Source organism: Nerophis ophidion, linkage group LG04 (genome assembly GCF_033978795.1).
Source record: "Nerophis ophidion isolate RoL-2023_Sa linkage group LG04, RoL_Noph_v1.0, whole genome shotgun sequence".
NCBI classification, from domain to species: Eukaryota; Metazoa; Chordata; class Actinopteri; order Syngnathiformes; family Syngnathidae; genus Nerophis; species Nerophis ophidion.
In genome coordinates, this window is record NC_084614.1 from 38499765 (window position 1) to 38517595 (window position 17831).

The following is a 17831-nucleotide window of genomic DNA, read 5'->3' on the forward strand; positions in this document are numbered from 1 at the left end:
GGAACATGTCCACAAAAAATCTAGCTGTCAACACTGAATTTTTGTATTTTTTTTTCACAGTTTATGAACTTACATCCATATTTTGTTGAAGTATTATTCAATAAATGTATAAAGAATTTTTTAATTGTAGCTATTTCTAGAATATTAAAAAAAAACCTCACGTACCCCTTGGCATACCTTCAAGTACCCCCAGGTAAATCAATCAAAAATCCTGACTTCGGAGCATGTTATGTTTGTTTGATATACAGTAATGTATCGCACTTTAAAATGTGAACAAACCTTAACTAAAATGTGTTCTTTTGTTGAGGCTCATACCCACTATACTATTTGCTGTGTTTCTTATGGAGACATTTGCTTCACTATATGAACTTTTTGATTCACAAACCCTGTACAACAACCAAATCGAGGTTCCACTGAACTATGATTCCTGCTGAAATCGTATTGTTTTGAGTATTGGCTAATAATCAAGGTACCGATTTTGGTTTCGTATCTGAAGTGAAACAGTTCAATCGACACACCCCTAATATATAGCACTTGAAAGCAATACTTGAGTTAAAATACAAGTATCACACCAGAAAATGACTTTAAAAGAAGTTATTGTCTACTTTGGAAATGATTATTTAGTGAATAACTTATACTGTACTTAAGTATCAAAATTAAAATGATTTAAACAAAGTGAGAAGTTAGAATATTGACATTTGTAAATCTACACTTGCAACATTAACATAACATTAGCAGAAAATCACTTTTAACCGATAACTAACATAATACATGGTACTACTGACGCTCCTCTGTAACCCATTATTATTCAGGCCTGACATCATTAAAAAAAAACAAAAAAGAAACAGCCTTTTATACTATATTATGTTAATGTACCGGAGGAAACTCTTAGTATTTTTTAACCATTGTAATTTGAATGTAAATAACGTATAAATAGCCTAAATAAGTAGACAGACAATACAAATAAAATTGACTGTGTCTCTGGTAGTAGGAATTGTACTTGAATAAATAATGATAAACAAAATAACCAATAATATTGTTCCAGTCACTGTTTTGAAAAAATAAATACTCCAACCACGCACAACCAAAACATTACATAAAGTAGTTTATCAAGTCTCGACAAACACCATTTTAACTTTATCAAATATTGAACATTTTGAAGTGCAGTGCAGTATCTTGCGTATTCGAAGTGAAGCTGCAATATTTCCACTTCGGAACATTTGGCTTTGCAATCCCTTTTGTCCTTTTAATCGCTACTACGTTACCTTACAGTATGTTAAGGGGCGACTTTTCTGTGTGTTCATGTGTGTGTGTATGCTTGCCATCTCCACTCACAGACTCAAAGAAAGGGGATGACTGACAAGAGGGTTCACTCATTCAGCGATACAACAAACCAGATGCTGAGACTCATGCTACAGTATCAGTGAACGCTCTTGCAGCCTATTTGGAACCCAGAAATGAAGGAAACAAACACGGACATGCCAATTTTATTCATCCTTTGATTAATTGATTTATTGATTTGTCGGCCCTGGTCTAGTAACAGAAACGGTTCAGGGGAAAAACAATCAACAAACATTCTCACTTTATTTTGGAAATGCGGTGGAATAAAAGTAAAAATTGTCAGAAAGTTAACGCAGTAGAGCACAGATATGTAAACGTTATACTTAAGGTAGTTGAGTTGAGTTGAGTTTGAGTTTGAGTTGATTTGGAACATGCAAGCATACAACATGATACATTACAATTTCCAGTTTATCTATTCAACATGTTCGAAAAGGAGTAGGCAGAATCAGAGCTTATTTAATCCTGCCCCTTTTTCCTTTACATAGCAATTGTTAAAACTTTTTTTCACTTCCTGTTCTCAATTCTTTCACAATATACTCCATAAGTAATAACAATCAGAATAAATAAATAATAGTTGGTGAAGTAAGTTACATTTCATATGGTCAGATGAGTAAGATGATATAGAAAATGAATGAATGGATGGATGAAATAAATTCAGAATGTTTATCATGGTTCTTTTTCTTTTTACTTTGTAAACACTTTAAGTTTGAAGAGTTTCTTGAAGTGGATCATATTGGTAAATTGTTTGATTTCTTTGCTTGAACAATTCCAATATTTAATGCCACATACAGATATACTGAAGGTCTTGAGTGTTGTACGTGCGTACAAATGTTTTAAATTACATTTTTATCCTCGTTTGTTGAGAATAATTGTTGTATATTCTTGGGTAGCAGATTATAGTTTGCTTTGTGTATAATTTTAGCTGTGTCGTGGAATTTTGAGTGTTTTTCATGCCATAAATGTAGGTAAGAAAGCATTTTTAATTTGTAACTACACTTTGTAAACAGAAGTATAGTTACCGTATTTTTCGGACTATATGTCGCAGTTTTTTTCATAGTTTGGCCATGGGTGCGACTTATACTCACTCAGGAGCGACTTATGTGTGAAATTATTAACACATTACCGTAAAATATCAAATAATATTATTTAGCTCATTCACGTAAGAGACTAGACGTATAAGATTTCATCGGATTTAGGAATTAGGAGTGACAAATTGTTTGGTAAACGTATAGCAAGGTCTATATGTTATAGTTATTTGAATGACTCTTACCATAATATGTTACGTTAACATACCAGGCACCTTCTCAGTTGGTAATTTATGCATCATAAAACGTACACTTATTCAGCCTGTTGTTCACTATTCTTTATTTATTTTAAATTGCCTTTCAAATGTCTATTCTTGGTGTTGGGCTTTATTAAATAAATTTCCTCCAAAAATGTGACTTATCCAGTGTGACTTGTATATGTTTTTTTCCTTTTTTATAATGCATTTTTGGCAGGTGTGACTTATACTCTGAAAAATACGGTACATAGTCGTTTGTACATAGAGTAGTAATAGTTTTTTATGCTGAATGCTAACTTATTATCATGTACTGTTAGTAAAGAAGACGTTTGGTTCAACGACTTCCTGTCTGTGTGCACTACATTGACAAGTCTGCATGCAGCACGCGGTGACAGAAAAGACCAATTCATCTTTTTTTGCCCCTCGTCGGCCCCTGACCACCTTAGTTTCTCGCGATGCACCATTGGCTTGAATTGCACCACTTGCGTAAAATAGTGTCTCCCAACCCCAATGGCTTTTTAGGCCGTACACGCAGCACGTGGTCCACGCATTGGGTGGGGCTGCCCTGCCGCATAGACTGAGGACCTCAGTCAAGAGGGGTGCCAGCCGCCAATTGATGCCCCTGCACAACCTGGAGCTCAATGTTAAAGCCCTTCTGCCGCAGATGCGGTCTTTTGGTTATTGCACTGCCTAATGTGAGTCGATGATTGGCCTGTGTCTATAAAGACAAGGCCGTTGAATACGAGAATAGAGCAAGTGTGTGTTTTTAGGCGTCTACCACTTGACTTGTTTTGTCCTCTTACTTTCAGGATTTTCGGAGAAATGTAAAATCTCTGTTTTACTGTGTCCAACCTGGACAGCAGGGTCACACTGCAAAAAGCCTTCGGTTGTGCAGTTTAATAATTCTGCTTCTTCAAAGTGAGCGAGTATCGTAAGTGAGAGACCATTTTTTGACAAAAAGTTACAAGAAAGACAGATTTGAGAGCAGATCTACACTGATTGAGGCTATAGTCTCACTATACAAGTACAACCCATTTATTTATTTATTTATAAATATGAACAGCTTGTTGAATAAATGGTTTATAGAAAAAACAACACTCCGGTTCGGAGCGTGTGTTGTTCTTATCTTGGGTGCAGATGGCACTAGGGACGTGTCCCCCTCCGATTCATTGTGATACAGATTAGTCTCCACACTTTTCCTATATAAAAATGACAAATATCCTTCTTAGTAGATATTACTTAATATTGAACAGGCAGTGTTGGGTAAACTTACTAAACAGAGGATTATTTTTCTGTTTAGTGTTTTAACAATACCAATATTTTGTTACCGGTATGAAAATTATTTCAATACCTTTCGGTACTTTTCTAAATAAAAGAGACCACAAAAAAAATTGCATTATTGGCTTTTTTTAACAAAAAATCTTACAGTACATTAAACAGATGTTTTCTTATTGCAGTTAAGTCCTTAAATAAAATAGTGAACATACTAGACAACTTGTCTTTTAGTAATAAGTAAACAAACAAAGGCTCTTAATTAGTCCGCTGACATATGCAGCAACATATTGTGACGTTTATCATTCTATTATTTTTGTCAACAATTTTAAGGAAAGTGCTAGAAAATGTATTATTAATCTAATTGTTCCTTTACTGTTAGTATCTGCTTACTTTCTCTTTTTACATGTTCTGTCTACACTTCTGTTCAAATGTAATAATCACTTATTCTTCTGTTGTTTCATACTGTACATTAGTTTTGGACTATACCACACATTTAGGTATCGTTCCGATACCAATTAGTTACAGAATCATACATTGGTCATATTCAAAGTCCTCATGTGTCCAGGGACATATTTCCTGAGTTTATAAACACAATATACATTTAAAAAAAAACAAAGAAGATGTTTTGATGCCAAAAAATATCAACGTAATCATAGTAGTATCGACTTGATACGTGTCCATACTTGATCTCATTACAGTGGATGTTAGGTGTAGATCCACCAATGGCGTTTTTTTAGATGCCGGTGAGCTATGGTGTGTAGTGAAGCATGTTTAGCTATTCCTCGTCCTGCAGGGATGATATTTGGCGGATGGATGATAGCCGCTAGCTAGCTAGCCATATCTTAAAGCACATCTTCCTGAGGGCGTTTCAGTGTTTTAACGTCACCTTTATCTTCAGTTTTTAAGTTAAAATGCATCGGTTCTCCCTTTTCTGTCTGCACACTGTGTCTACTTGTAAGTACTCCGTGATTGTGTGCGACCGAACATGCTCGTCTGCTCGTAAAACCAGCAATGTCACGACGTGACTTTGACGCAAGTGGAGGGGGGGTCGAGGGGTACAGGACCCGTACTTTTCAGAGGAGGTATAGTACCGAAAATGATTCATTAGTATCGCGGTATTATACTAATACCAGTATACCGTACAACCTTAGTTTTGTTGTTTAGATTTATTTACACTGCAGGACACTTGGAGTCCAGCGTTTGCGTTTGTCCCTTACTTCTATTTTTTTTCTACATTCTCTTTTTTCGTTTTTTTTTTTTAATTTTCACCCACAATCCTCCATTGCAAGAATTCAAATCCTGTATTTTTTTTCCATTCTTGGGATTTTGCTCAGGAGTGTATACACACTTTGTGTACTCAATGCAATTGTTAAAACAAAATTCAAAAAGTCAAAACATTGAGTAAAACTTACAGTTGACGGTGACCTGCACTGTCCTGACGTCAGGGGATGATATGTCATTCGAGGCAATGCACTCATATGATCCAGACTGCTCTTTGGTAATGACTTTCAACTCCAGGTGTTCTCCTTCTGTTACAAATTTATGCGTGCCTGCAAAAAAAGAAAGCAACAAGGATACATGCATCAGAAATGTAACTGATATTGATAGAAGATTTAACTTAGCGTGCATTAAAATAGACATGATGTGTAAAGAAGAGACATCTACTGGCAAGCAATACTTGTTTGATAATGAGTCAGTTTATTTCACCAGCATTTATCTACCCATCCTTATTTTTATCCCACATACTAAGAAATGTGCCAGAGCGAGCTATGTGACTCAATAAACAGCCAATGAGACGTTATTGTTTCCTCATAATAAACTTGTATCGAAGTAACCACTTTAGTTCAAGACAAAATAACCACATATATGACACAACATTGATAAATATAACATACAATTCAACTTACAAGTCTACATACACTCACAGTAGAGTCACTCCAGGTATATTCATAGACTGTGCTGCACAACTGGTTACGGCATTTCTGTGGCTGTCCCACGAGACGGGAGCAACTGCTGAAGTGTTCATGTGTTTCAGCAAATCCCACGGGGTTGTACAGTAATGCTGCAGCTACAATTTCGTGATTTAATTGTTTTACAGAGTTACAGGGAACTATTTGTGCAAGACTGCATTCCTGTGCTACGTCAGAGATAAATCAAACGTAGACAAAGCTTTCTGGACATTGGGACCCACTCATTTGAAAGTTCTGTGTGATTCTGGCAAAGTAGGTTTGGTGAGAATAAGAGTATGTGTAATAATGTCTTCAGATCAGCAAGAGTTGTGTTGTTTTGATTCTGTTTCAATTATGCCCTCAGAATTCTTAACATAAATTATTTTCCATGCCATCTGGAGAGAATCAGAGCTATCTAATTATTGTAGAATAGCAGTTCATTTTAATTATTAATGAAGTCTTAAAGTCTCAAACGGTTGCTGCATAACGAGATCAAATGCTGCTGAAAACAAGCCATTCGTTTGAATTTCTGTTACCCCATCTACAGCTATAGCCAGAAAATAACTATGCACTTAATCAATAGCTCAAGGGGAGCATACATTGATCAGACCTCAACCTTATAGCCATCTTGTGTCTGATAATGTCAGAACGTGGACTGTGATGGGGTTTGTTTTTCCCGTAATGCAAAATAAGGTGACGGGACAGGTTGAGAAGGTAAATACATAATCATAATCTTAACTCGAAAAGCTACAATCAAAAGGCACTCACAGCAGAGGCACAAAACTTAACGCAGAAAAAAAAAAATACTTAAACATAAACTATGAACATAAAACAAACAACACTTACTGTGACATGAGCAAGGCAGCATGAATAATGAACATCAGTATGAACTATGGCATGGACAGAGCAAAAACAAGAGTGATGACACCAGAACGACCAACAGAAAATGACAGGCTTAAATAGTGACTTGATTAAAAACGGGTGCGTGAGTTCAAACAAATGAGGCAGGTGAAACTAATGAGTTGTCATGGAAACTAAAACAAACCAGAGTGCGCAAAAACAGGAACTAATGGATTCAAAAACAAACAGAACATAACTAAACAGAACATGATCACAAGACATGACAGATAAAAACAATGTGTTTTATGAAAAATATAGTTTATGTATATTATTGTCATCTACAATACACAAAGACCCATTTTACACACATACAGGTAGATTACACATGGACTGAATGTCTTAATGATAATCCATGGTGCAGTGACAGGAAGTCAGGATAGGATTTGTCCAAAATGTAATCATAATTTCCTTTAAAGGGGAACATTATCACAATTTCAAAAGGGTTAAAAACAATAAAAATCAGTTCCCAGTGGCTTGTTTTATTTTTCGAAGTATTTTTCAAAATTTTACATCTCCCAGAATATCCCTAAAAAAAGCTTTAAAGTGCTTGATTTTCGCTATTTGCGATGCGACTGTCCATTTCCGTGTGACGTCATACAGTGCTGCCAATACAAACAAACAATGGCGGCTACCAAAGCAAGATATAGCGACATTAGCACGGATTCAGACTCGGATTTCAGCGGTTTAAGCGATTACGCATGTATTGAAATGGATGGTTGGAGTATGGAGGCAGATAGCGAAAACGAAATTGAAGAAAAAACTGAAGCTATTGAGCAAATAGCTATTGACGCTATTCGGCCTTAGCATGGGTGTACCTAATTAAGTGGCCCATGGCATGGCTGCCTCAGCATCGCCGGTAAAATGTGCGGACCAAACGATCAGAACTTTCGCATCTTGTGACACTGGAGCAACTTAAATCCGTCGATTGGTAAGTGTTTGTTTTGCATTAAATGTGGGTATCTAGTTTCAAATGTACATACAGCTAGCATAAATAGCATGTTAGCATCGATTAGCATAGCAGGTTAGCATCAATTAGCTGGCAGTCACGCCGCGACCAAATATGTCTGATTAGCACATAAGTCAACAACATCAACAAAACTCACCTTTGTGATTTTGTTGACTTAATTGTTGCGAATGCATCTGCAGGTTAACCATACATCTCTGTGCCATGTCTGTCTTAGCATCGCCGGTAAAATGTGCAGACACTCTGGCACATTCAATGGGGGTCTGGCGGCAGATTTTTTGCCACTTTCGCATCTTTGGGCCAGTGGTGCAACTTGAATCCCTCCCTGTTAGTGTTGTTACACCCTCCGACAACACACCGACGAGGCATGAAGTCTCCAAGGTTCCAAAAAATAGTCGAATAAACGGAAAATAACAGAGCTGAGACCCGGTGTTTATAATGTGAAAATGAAAATGGCGGGTGTATTACCTCGGTGACGTCGCGTTCTGACGTCATCGCTACAAGACTGATAAACAGAAAGGCGTTTAATTCGCCAAAATTCACTCATTTAGAGTTCGGAAATCGGTTAAAAAAAGATATGGTCTTTTTTCTGCAACATCAAGGTATATATTGACACTTACATAGGCCTGGTGATAATGTTCCCCTTTAATATGGTTGATCCACGAAGGGATTGGAACCCCCCACCACGCCAAAACCATGCACACAAACATAAAAAAGCATGGGTTTCTCTGAAAGTTGAAGACAATTAGGTTAATATATTATTCAAAACAACAAGTTAGTTCTTCTTTTCAACAGTTTTCATGTTCTAAACAGGAATCTTACTGATTTTGAATGATAACCATTTCCTCATAGGCTCATAAAGTCTATTCTGTCCTTTATTTTATTTGTGTGCGAAATTAGAGGAGGCATATAACTGACATGGTTGGAACCAGAAAGAGGGCGGGTTATATGTGTGTGGCTTGGTGGAATGCGGCGCAATCTAGGAAGCCACCGAGTCATGTGACACAATAACAATAATTATATGTTATAGTCTCATTCTACTCTGCAAAGGTCAATGGACCCGCCTGCTAATGCCAATAAAAGTATAGTTATTTTTACAGCCACCATCAATCCTCATCATTTTAATAGTGAACACAAAGCAAATGTACTTTTTAAATTGTATCCGGTATAGCATTCTGACTAATGTATTTGTACAGGCATTTTGGTTGCATTGTTTTTCCAAGATTTTTTATCAAGGCTGTGATTGCCATGCTAATAGCCATTATACTTCAGTGGCATTGGCTTGTCTGGTGCACAGTCATCATTCAACCCTATTTTCTAGCATTACAATGGCCCTAAACATACGCTATGGCAAAAGCAACAAAGTAGCGGCTCTGGAACCTAGCACCTCAATTCCCCGGCCAAAAAAATGATACATTTGAAGGATACTAAGACTATAGTTCTCCAACAACATTTTTTGAAATCTTCAAAGTGAAGGAATAAAGGATTTTAAAAAGGAATAAAAGGCTTCCGAGATACATTTAACTATATTAAATTGCAAAGTAAAATTTATTGTTGGCCTATAACCATACAAGGTTACTGGCAAACTTTTTTGTCTGTTTCCATGGTATCCATTACGATAAACAAAATGGGTGACTGCACTTAATGGAAGGCTAACACTAAAACTGATTTTTTTAAAGAACCTGACTTGATGTCACTGAAGGATTTTTGGCTTCACGGTGGCAGAGGGGTTAGTGCGTCCACCTCACAATACGAAGGTCCTGCAGTCCTGGGTTCAATCCCAGGCTCGGGATCTTTCTGTGTGGCGTTTGCATGTTCTCCCCGTGAATGCGTGGGTTCCATCCGGGTACTCCGGCTTCCTCCCACTTCCAAAGACATGCACCTGGGGATAAGTTGATTGGCAACACTAAATTGGCCCTGGTGTGTGAATGTAAGTGTGAATGTTGTATGTCTAGCTGTGTTGGCCCTCTGATGAGGTGGTTACTTGTCCAGGGTGTACCCCACCTTCCGCCTGATTGTAGCTGAGATAGGCGCCAGTGCCCCCCGCGACCCCAAAAGGGAATAAGCGGTAGAAAATGGATGGATGGATGGATATAACAAACTTTGCATTCTGAGGGTGCATTCATAACAAGCACCTGTGCCGTGGTTGTGTCCAGCCCATTTGGCAAGTGTGCTCTGTAGGGATGGATACTTTTGAATCGTACTAATTCACCATACTTGGTGGTCGATACTGGTACTCAATAGTACCGTTTTTGGGTACTTTTAAGTGTATTAATGTGTTAATAAATGGACATTTTTCAATGATAAAATCTCAGTTCTTTGTATTTCACATTTAACAACGCGCTGACAATGACATTTGTGCTGTAAACTTGTTATATCTTGTTTTCTTACAAACCTGATTCTCATTTGCGAGTTGTATTAATGTACTTTGCGTGCAGTTGCAATTCCTTGATGTTGGATGGCAACAATGTATAAAGGACAGCCACCAAGCCAGGGAGTAGTCTTTGCCATGAAGTTGAATGTGCCCTTATTTTCTTTTGTTGAGCCCTACAAAGTGTTTATACTTTAAGTACTGCATTGTATTTAGTACACACCATCTATTTTAGGGGTCTCAAACTCACTTCACCTGGGGGCCACTGGATGCAGAGACTGGGTGAGGCTGGGCCGCAAGAAAAGATTTTCACCCAAAATTTTTGGTATACTCCTCAGCATCTCTACTTGTAAAATGATGTTTCAAATTGTATCCCTTGTGCACCGCAACTTTTTCTGTGCAAAAAAGATACGTCGGGTGGCCCTGTGCTCAACAAAGAAAAATTGCATCTACCACTTGTCCTGGAATTGTCTTTGCTCATCACTTACCTTTCTCTTCACTGCAGGCCTTGAAAAAGACATGTTTGGGGTTGTGGAATTTATTTGTATTTAGCCGACGCACGGAGAATAATGTTATTTCTGCAATATGTGTCGTTCCGCTTTTCCTCCCTACAGCAACACGGTACCGTGACTGCGAGCGCAAAAAAGTAACAGCTCTCGGAGTGTTATCCAGCGCCATATGAAATATATGTAGTGTTCATCGTGTGAGGCAATATAAATTAAACAATAAAAAAAAAAATAATGGTTTGAATTGGTCCAGGTTATCAGGGACTGTTATTACTGATGGACAAGTGTCGCGGTGTGACTACAGGCAGGCACGTAAGAAAACCCTCTGTCAGGCTTTCCTCTGACAGTTTGTCTGTGTTTTAGTTTTCCTCTGCATTTGTCTGTTTCCTCTGTGTTTGGTATCTCCTGTCTTTAGTTCCTGTCTAGTGCTTTTATTTTGTCAGCTCCCTGTCTTGTTCCCTGAGTGCTGTGTTCCTCCTCAGCTGCGGCTGATTGGCATCTGGCCACACCTTTTGCCAATCAGCCCGCTCTTATTTGTACCCTCTTCGTCTTGTGTCAGTTGCTGGATCATTGTATTGTCATTCAGACGTGTATTGTCGTTGCCTCATGTCACTCTTGTGTCTTTGCTACCTGTCGTGTCTGGCATCATTTCAGCTATTACTTGCCGTGCTACATCTTGTCCTGGTCATCGTAGCCGTAAGCTGTTTTTGTTAGCCATTAGCTATTTCCAGTTTTTCTGTTTGTTTTCCACTAGATTCCATGCTAAAGTTCCTTTTTGTTTTTCTAGCTCCCAGTGCTAGCTCTCTTAGTTTGTTATTCCGCCCACGTGCGTGTTTTTTGTTTGTTCTTGTGTAGTTTTAATTAAATCAGGTTTTCATATACCATGCCTGCCTCCATCTCTGCATCTCGGGGTTCGACATCAACAAATAACTTTGACACCCTCGTCTCCATTGCAACGTCTCTGTCGCTTTCACTCATTTGCCTCTTTTCCACTAACGCAGGGGTAAGCAACTCAGAACACTGAAAGAGCTATTTTGGACCCAAATAACACAACGCTGTCAAGCACCATTAATATAAAACTTGCGGGCCGCACTAACATTTAACTTTCATAATAAGTTGGGAGCCGCAAAATATTGTCGGGCCGCGTGTCTGAGACCCCTGATCTATTTGATTTTTAACGGGAATCTATTTTTGATTACCACATTTGATAGTGTATAAAAATTTGTAAAACTGCTAGTGTTAATTAGTCACATCTGTATCCCCCCACAGAGTATTCGAGCCGGTGGCGAGTCTGCAATCGGACATGATGTCACAAAAAAAGATAACATAAAACACAAAATGACTAATTTTCCATTATACTGCATTAGAAAATGTATTTTCCGTTTAATAATTTAAAAAACATTTTCTTAAAGGACTTATTATGACCTATTATGCAAAACCAACTTTTCTTACCTGGTGGTACCTGTTTGTGTCTATTTGGGATCTGCATAAGTCCCAAAAATGTGAAAACCAACCATGGAAGCATGGTGGAGATATTTATAAAACAATCTTGCCTTTCTTCATACTTCCTGCAAACAAGGCGTTTGGAATTTGCACAACTTGTGACGTACACCGGATAGTTCCATGTAAAGGTTTACTCGAAGAGCTTTGCGCAAATCTACCATTGTAGGCCGACATTGTAGTGAAGAAACACCTTCTTTATCTCTATCATCTTGTTGTGGGGCAGACTGGCTCGACATGCACATACATCCTCCGCTGTTGTCATTTCTGAAAAAAAGTAGCGTATTGTTCATACTTACATCTGTCAGTAGACTCGATATGAAAGCGGAACAAACTACAACATGGCTGACTTGGATAACATGCAGTGGAAGTGAAGACACGTAAATAAGCTGTTTGAAGATGGTCTGTAGAACAAAATTGATGCTAAATTTTGACCAAAGAACCACAATTACATGTCAAGTAGACAAGTGCTCCCCAACCACCGGGCGGTACTGGGTCGTGGCTCGATTGGTACAGGGCCGCAGAAAATTGTTTTATTAATTTATTTTTTTAATTTTGAAATGTTTTATTTTTTTTTATTTAATAAATCAACATAAAAACACAAGATACACTTAAAATTAGTGCACCAACCCAAAAAAACTCCCTTTTTCATGACAAAGAAAAAAAAAATGCGCATGTGAGCTTATCTGTTTAAGTGGACTGCGCTCAGTCTTGAGAAGACTGGGTGAATGTCGAACAGAAACTGGACCAGGCAGTGGCGAATCATAGAAAAACACCAGACTCCTCACATATTGGCCGGCTAATACGTCATGTTGTCCGCCATCGACAGTTATTAGTCAAGACTTTTAAAGAATACTCCATCACTATACTGTAAAAAATTAATAGTTCTGCATATTTTTGTCATGAACTACATGTAACTGCTGCAAAAGCAGACTATATGCTACAGTGTCATCATTTGATTAAAACAATACAGTACCTACAATACAGTAGGTATCGATAATATATAAATCTATGCAAACTCTGTGTTATGATTGCACATGACAGATATTATTGGTTTCCTGCATCTGGTATTATTACCTGTCCACCACTCTTGTTTTTTTGTTTCACTTTTTACTTGCACCACTCCTTTGGTCTGAGTTCTGGCTCCCTCACCAGGATGCGTTAGATGATAATTTGCTTTGCTTTGCGCTTCCTATGCTTGTTTTGCCTTTGTGCACTTCCCTGCTGCTTATCCTTTTTTTTGTTTTACCGGCGTTTCCCTAAAAAACAAGTGTCTTCTTTCCTGTACTTGCCTGCTGTCTCTGCATCCCGGGGTCCACAAAAAACACCAGCCTGTAACACGATGATTCCTAACAGTCACAAAAATGTGCAATTTCATCACAAACCACTTTGAAAAGCACTTTGAAAAGCACTTTGGAAAGCACTTTGAAAGGTCTTGTGTGCGAATTGTGCTGTATAAATAAACTTGCCTTGCCTGGATGCCTATGGTGGCGAGTACTTTCTCTCGGATTTTGTTACGTAAACCAGCTTAAAAGTAGCTGAGTGCACCCAGCAGTTTTGCATGAGTATACAGTATATGTAGAGTCCATCCATCCATCCATTTTCTACCGCTTATTCCATTTGGGGCTGCGAGGGGCCCTTGTGCCTATCTCAGCTACAATCAGGCGGAAGGCGGACTACACCCTGGACAAGTTTCCACCTCATCGCAGGGCCAACACAGATAGACACACATTCACATTCACACACTAGGGCCGTATACCATCATAATGTTTGTAGAAATATTTTTAAAACATGACTTTGTAATTTCTACACTGTGGATTCTACAGCCTGTGCAATGTATGTGTGTGGTTGATGTCTGTGAGTAAGCAGGACGCTCTTTTTAAAAGGCATCAATGCCTCACCTGGCGTGAAGGTCACCGCATGTTACTGGCCTATACGAGCCAGTGAATTTCACGCATGGATGCTGGATGAGTCAACAGATAAAGCTGGCCTGGCACATGTCCTGGTGTTTTTTTTGATTGATTGATACTTTTATTAGTAGATTGCACAGTACAGTACATATTCCGTACAATTGACCACTAAATGGTAACACCCGAATAAGTTTTTCAACTTGTTTAAGTCGGGGTCCACATTAATCAATTCATGGTACAAATATATACTATCAACATAATACAGTCATCACACAAGTTAATCATCATAGTATGTACATTGAATTATTTACATTATTTACAATCCGGGGGGTGGGTGGGGAGCTTTGGTTGATATCAGAACTTCAGTCATCAACAATTGCATCAACAGAGAAATGTGGACATTGAAACAGTGTAGGTCTTACAGTAGGATATGTATGTCCAGGAGATTCATGAAGGGACATTGTACTGTAAATATTTATTTTTTTATTATTTTTTAAATAATGTGCTGTTGTTGCCAACTAAAAATGTCACAAATTATAATCAAAATATAAATGAAACAGGTGAGAAGTCAGTGCCTTTAATTTGTAACATAAAAAAATGTCGACGTATTTAAAGCTAGCGCAACATGACAAGCAACACTGACGACAGTCAAAAGCTCCGTTGAGAGTTCACACTATGTTCAGCGGTCCTTGAACGCACCACTGTGGTGCGAAAGTTATGCATGTCTTTCTTTGAGTCTGTTCATGTATTTTCCCCCTTTTTTTTGTTCATCGTGTCCTTGTTCCCAGATGCTGATGGTGTGTCTGAATGCATAAAAAGTGAAGTAGAATGACTCGTTTATTAAAAAAGGATTTTTTTATTATGTCGTACAAAAGTGTAGTACAGTATGTTTTTTATCTTACTGTTTTTACTGAACTGCGTTTGAAAATCAAAATACTGTTCTGAATACTAGTAACATTCGACTGTAGCCTCGTTCGCAGTCATTACAAAACAAATATTTACAGTGTGCAGTATATTTCCAGCCTGATTCGAGTTCAGATTTTATTGAATGAATGCATTATTTAATAGACATTATGTTCTCTCATTCATCTTTCTGTTAGTACAATGAAATAAAAAAGTATATTTCAGTTAAGTAATGTAACAATATACGGTATGATGTTCGATAACCGATAAAATTCCCGAGGGTTAGTATTACCGTGATTGATAACTGCACTTTGATAAACTTACGGAATGACTGGCTTGATTACTAACATGAAAACAAGAGACATTAGTATCTCGCCCCAAAATATATTGCTCCCAGAGAAACTAAGACATTTAATCGTGCACATTGAGCCTACAAGCTGTGCTCTGTTGCTCTCTCTCACAGTGATCAAATTTTTCCTCAGAGGAAAAGGGGCCGAGGTGCTGTTATGATGCGTTCAAGGACAGCTGAACTAAGTAGGACACAACGCTCAGCAGAAATAATGCATAACAGACTTTATTTGTTGTAACGTGAATTATATTCATACAGCACTTTTCTCTAAAGACTCAAAGCGCTTTACATAGTGAAACCCATTAACCAAATATTTTAACTACATTTAAACCAGTGTGGGTGGCACTGAGAGCTGGTGGGTGAAGTGTCTTGCCCAAGGACCCAATGGTGGTGGCAAGGATGGCAAAAGTGGAGATTGAACTCACAACTTGAGCGGGGATCAAACCCGCATCTAGAGGCAAGGCAAGGCAACATTATTCATATAGCACATTTACAACAATTTTTAAATTGAGCCAAAGTGCTTTACAGGTTAAAAAGCATAGAGCAAAAAAAAAACAACAAACAAACAAAGAACATAAACAATGAATGAGCTTAACAAGATAGTGAAAAAGCAATACGATAAAAGGAATCTGTCAGGAGGCGTAGGTGACAAACCCCAAGATGCAGAGATGGCAGGCTTGGAAAATGAAAACGTGGTTTTAATGTTAAAAAATTAAAAGGCAAAGAAAACACAAACCAGAAAACAGGAAACAGCAAACAGGGACAGGAGTCGGGATCCAGGGAACAGCTCTCAGCTTTTTTTAAAAAAAGGCAGTCCACAGCATACAGCAAACAATACTCCAGCACTCACTGGAGGGCAAGGCAGGTTTAAATAATGCCTCTGATTAGTGTTCATGCAGCAGGTGAGCAGGTGAACACTAATCAAAAGCAGGTGGAAATAATAAGTAACCATGGTAACTAGGGTTGTGGGAAAAAAATCGATTCGAATACGTTATGCGATTCAGAATCGATTCTCATTTTTTCTTAAATCTTTTTTTTTTTCATCAATCCAACAAAACAATACACAACAATACCATAACAATGCAATCCAATTCTAAAACCAAACCTGACCCAGCAAAACTCCAAACTGCAATAAACAGAGCAATTGAGAAGACACAAACACGACAGAACAAATCAAAAGTAGTGAAACAAAAATGAATATTCTCAACAACAGTATCAATATTAGTTATAATTTCAGCATTGCAGTGATTAAAAATCCCTCATTGACATTATCATTAGACATTTATAAAAATAATAAAAAGAACAAAAGTGTCACAGTGGCTTACACTTGCATTGCATCTCATAAGCTTGACAACACACTGTGTCCAATGTTTTCACAAAGATAAAATAAGTCATACTTTTGGTTTGTTTAATAGGTAAAACACATGTACATTATTGCAATCAGTTGATAAAACATTGTCCTTTACGATTACAAAACCTTTAAAAAAATATATATACTAATATGCTAGCATGTCAGCAGACTGGGGTAGATCTTGCTGAAATCCTATGTATTAAATGAATACAGAATTGTTTTGAATCGGAAAAATATCGTTTTTGAATAGAGAATCGCGTTTAATCGAAAAAAATCTATATATTATCGAATTGTGACCCTAAGAAATAGATATTGAATCGAATTGTGGGACACCCAAAGATTCGCAGCCCTAATGGTAACTAAAACAAACAAGGGTGCACAAAAAACAGGCACCGAAAGAATCTTAGATTGAAAATAAAAAACATAATCCAGACCACGGATCATGACAGATCGAATAAAAAGTCCATCCATCCATCCATCCATTTCTACCGCTTATTTCCTTTGGATCGCGGGGGGCGCTGGTGCCTATCTCAGCTACAACCGGGCGGGAGGAGGGTAATAATAATAAAAGTGCGACAAATTGAAAAAAGAAAAAAAAAACGCTGATTAAACCCGCAACCCTCACGTTGCTGGCACGGGCGCTTTACCAACCGAGCCAAATAATATTTTAATCAAAATACTAAGACTAAAACACTATCAGTTAAGCATAAGAATCACAAAACATGCAAAATATATATATTTTTTCCTAACTTATTTATTGTATTTATTTAAAGAAAATAACTTGATCAAAATATTTAATTTCATTCAATATTGATATCCCTGAACATTCTGATCACTATAAAAGTTACATAAAATGTTGATAACTTTACAGACCTATTTCAGATAAACAGTTTTTGCCATCAATTAATCGTGATTAATTTGTAAACTGACAATCCTAGTTTTATATTGTGTTTACAGAAAAAGTGTCAGGTGGGGTTCGCAAGTTTATGCGGGGTCGTTCTCCCAGGATGCAGACGGACAACCCCGGACAAAGTGTGCAGGTAGGATATGATGTATTGTCCATAAATCATACACAGTCAATACAAACAGACAGAAAACAAACAAGACGCGAGACTTAGCAAAGGAATCAAAAAGCATAGTCACCAGAATTCTCCCAACGTAACTGTCGCTTGTAGCAAATAACAAAGCCAGACCGAGTGTGGCACACAACGTGAATAAATAACTCTGATT

The 17831-nt window shown here is 37.7% G+C and overlaps 1 protein-coding gene across 1 annotated transcript in view; it reads right to left on the minus strand.

Moving 5' to 3' along the window:
* opcml (opioid binding protein/cell adhesion molecule-like) overlaps positions 1–17831 on the minus strand; it is a 422626-nt gene that overhangs the window by 54360 nt on the left and 350435 nt on the right. Inside the window, exon 4 of the mRNA XM_061898041.1 lies at positions 5311–5448. Coding sequence (XP_061754025.1) covers positions 5311–5448 — 138 coding nt within the window. The remainder of the gene's footprint in view (positions 1–5310; positions 5449–17831) is intronic.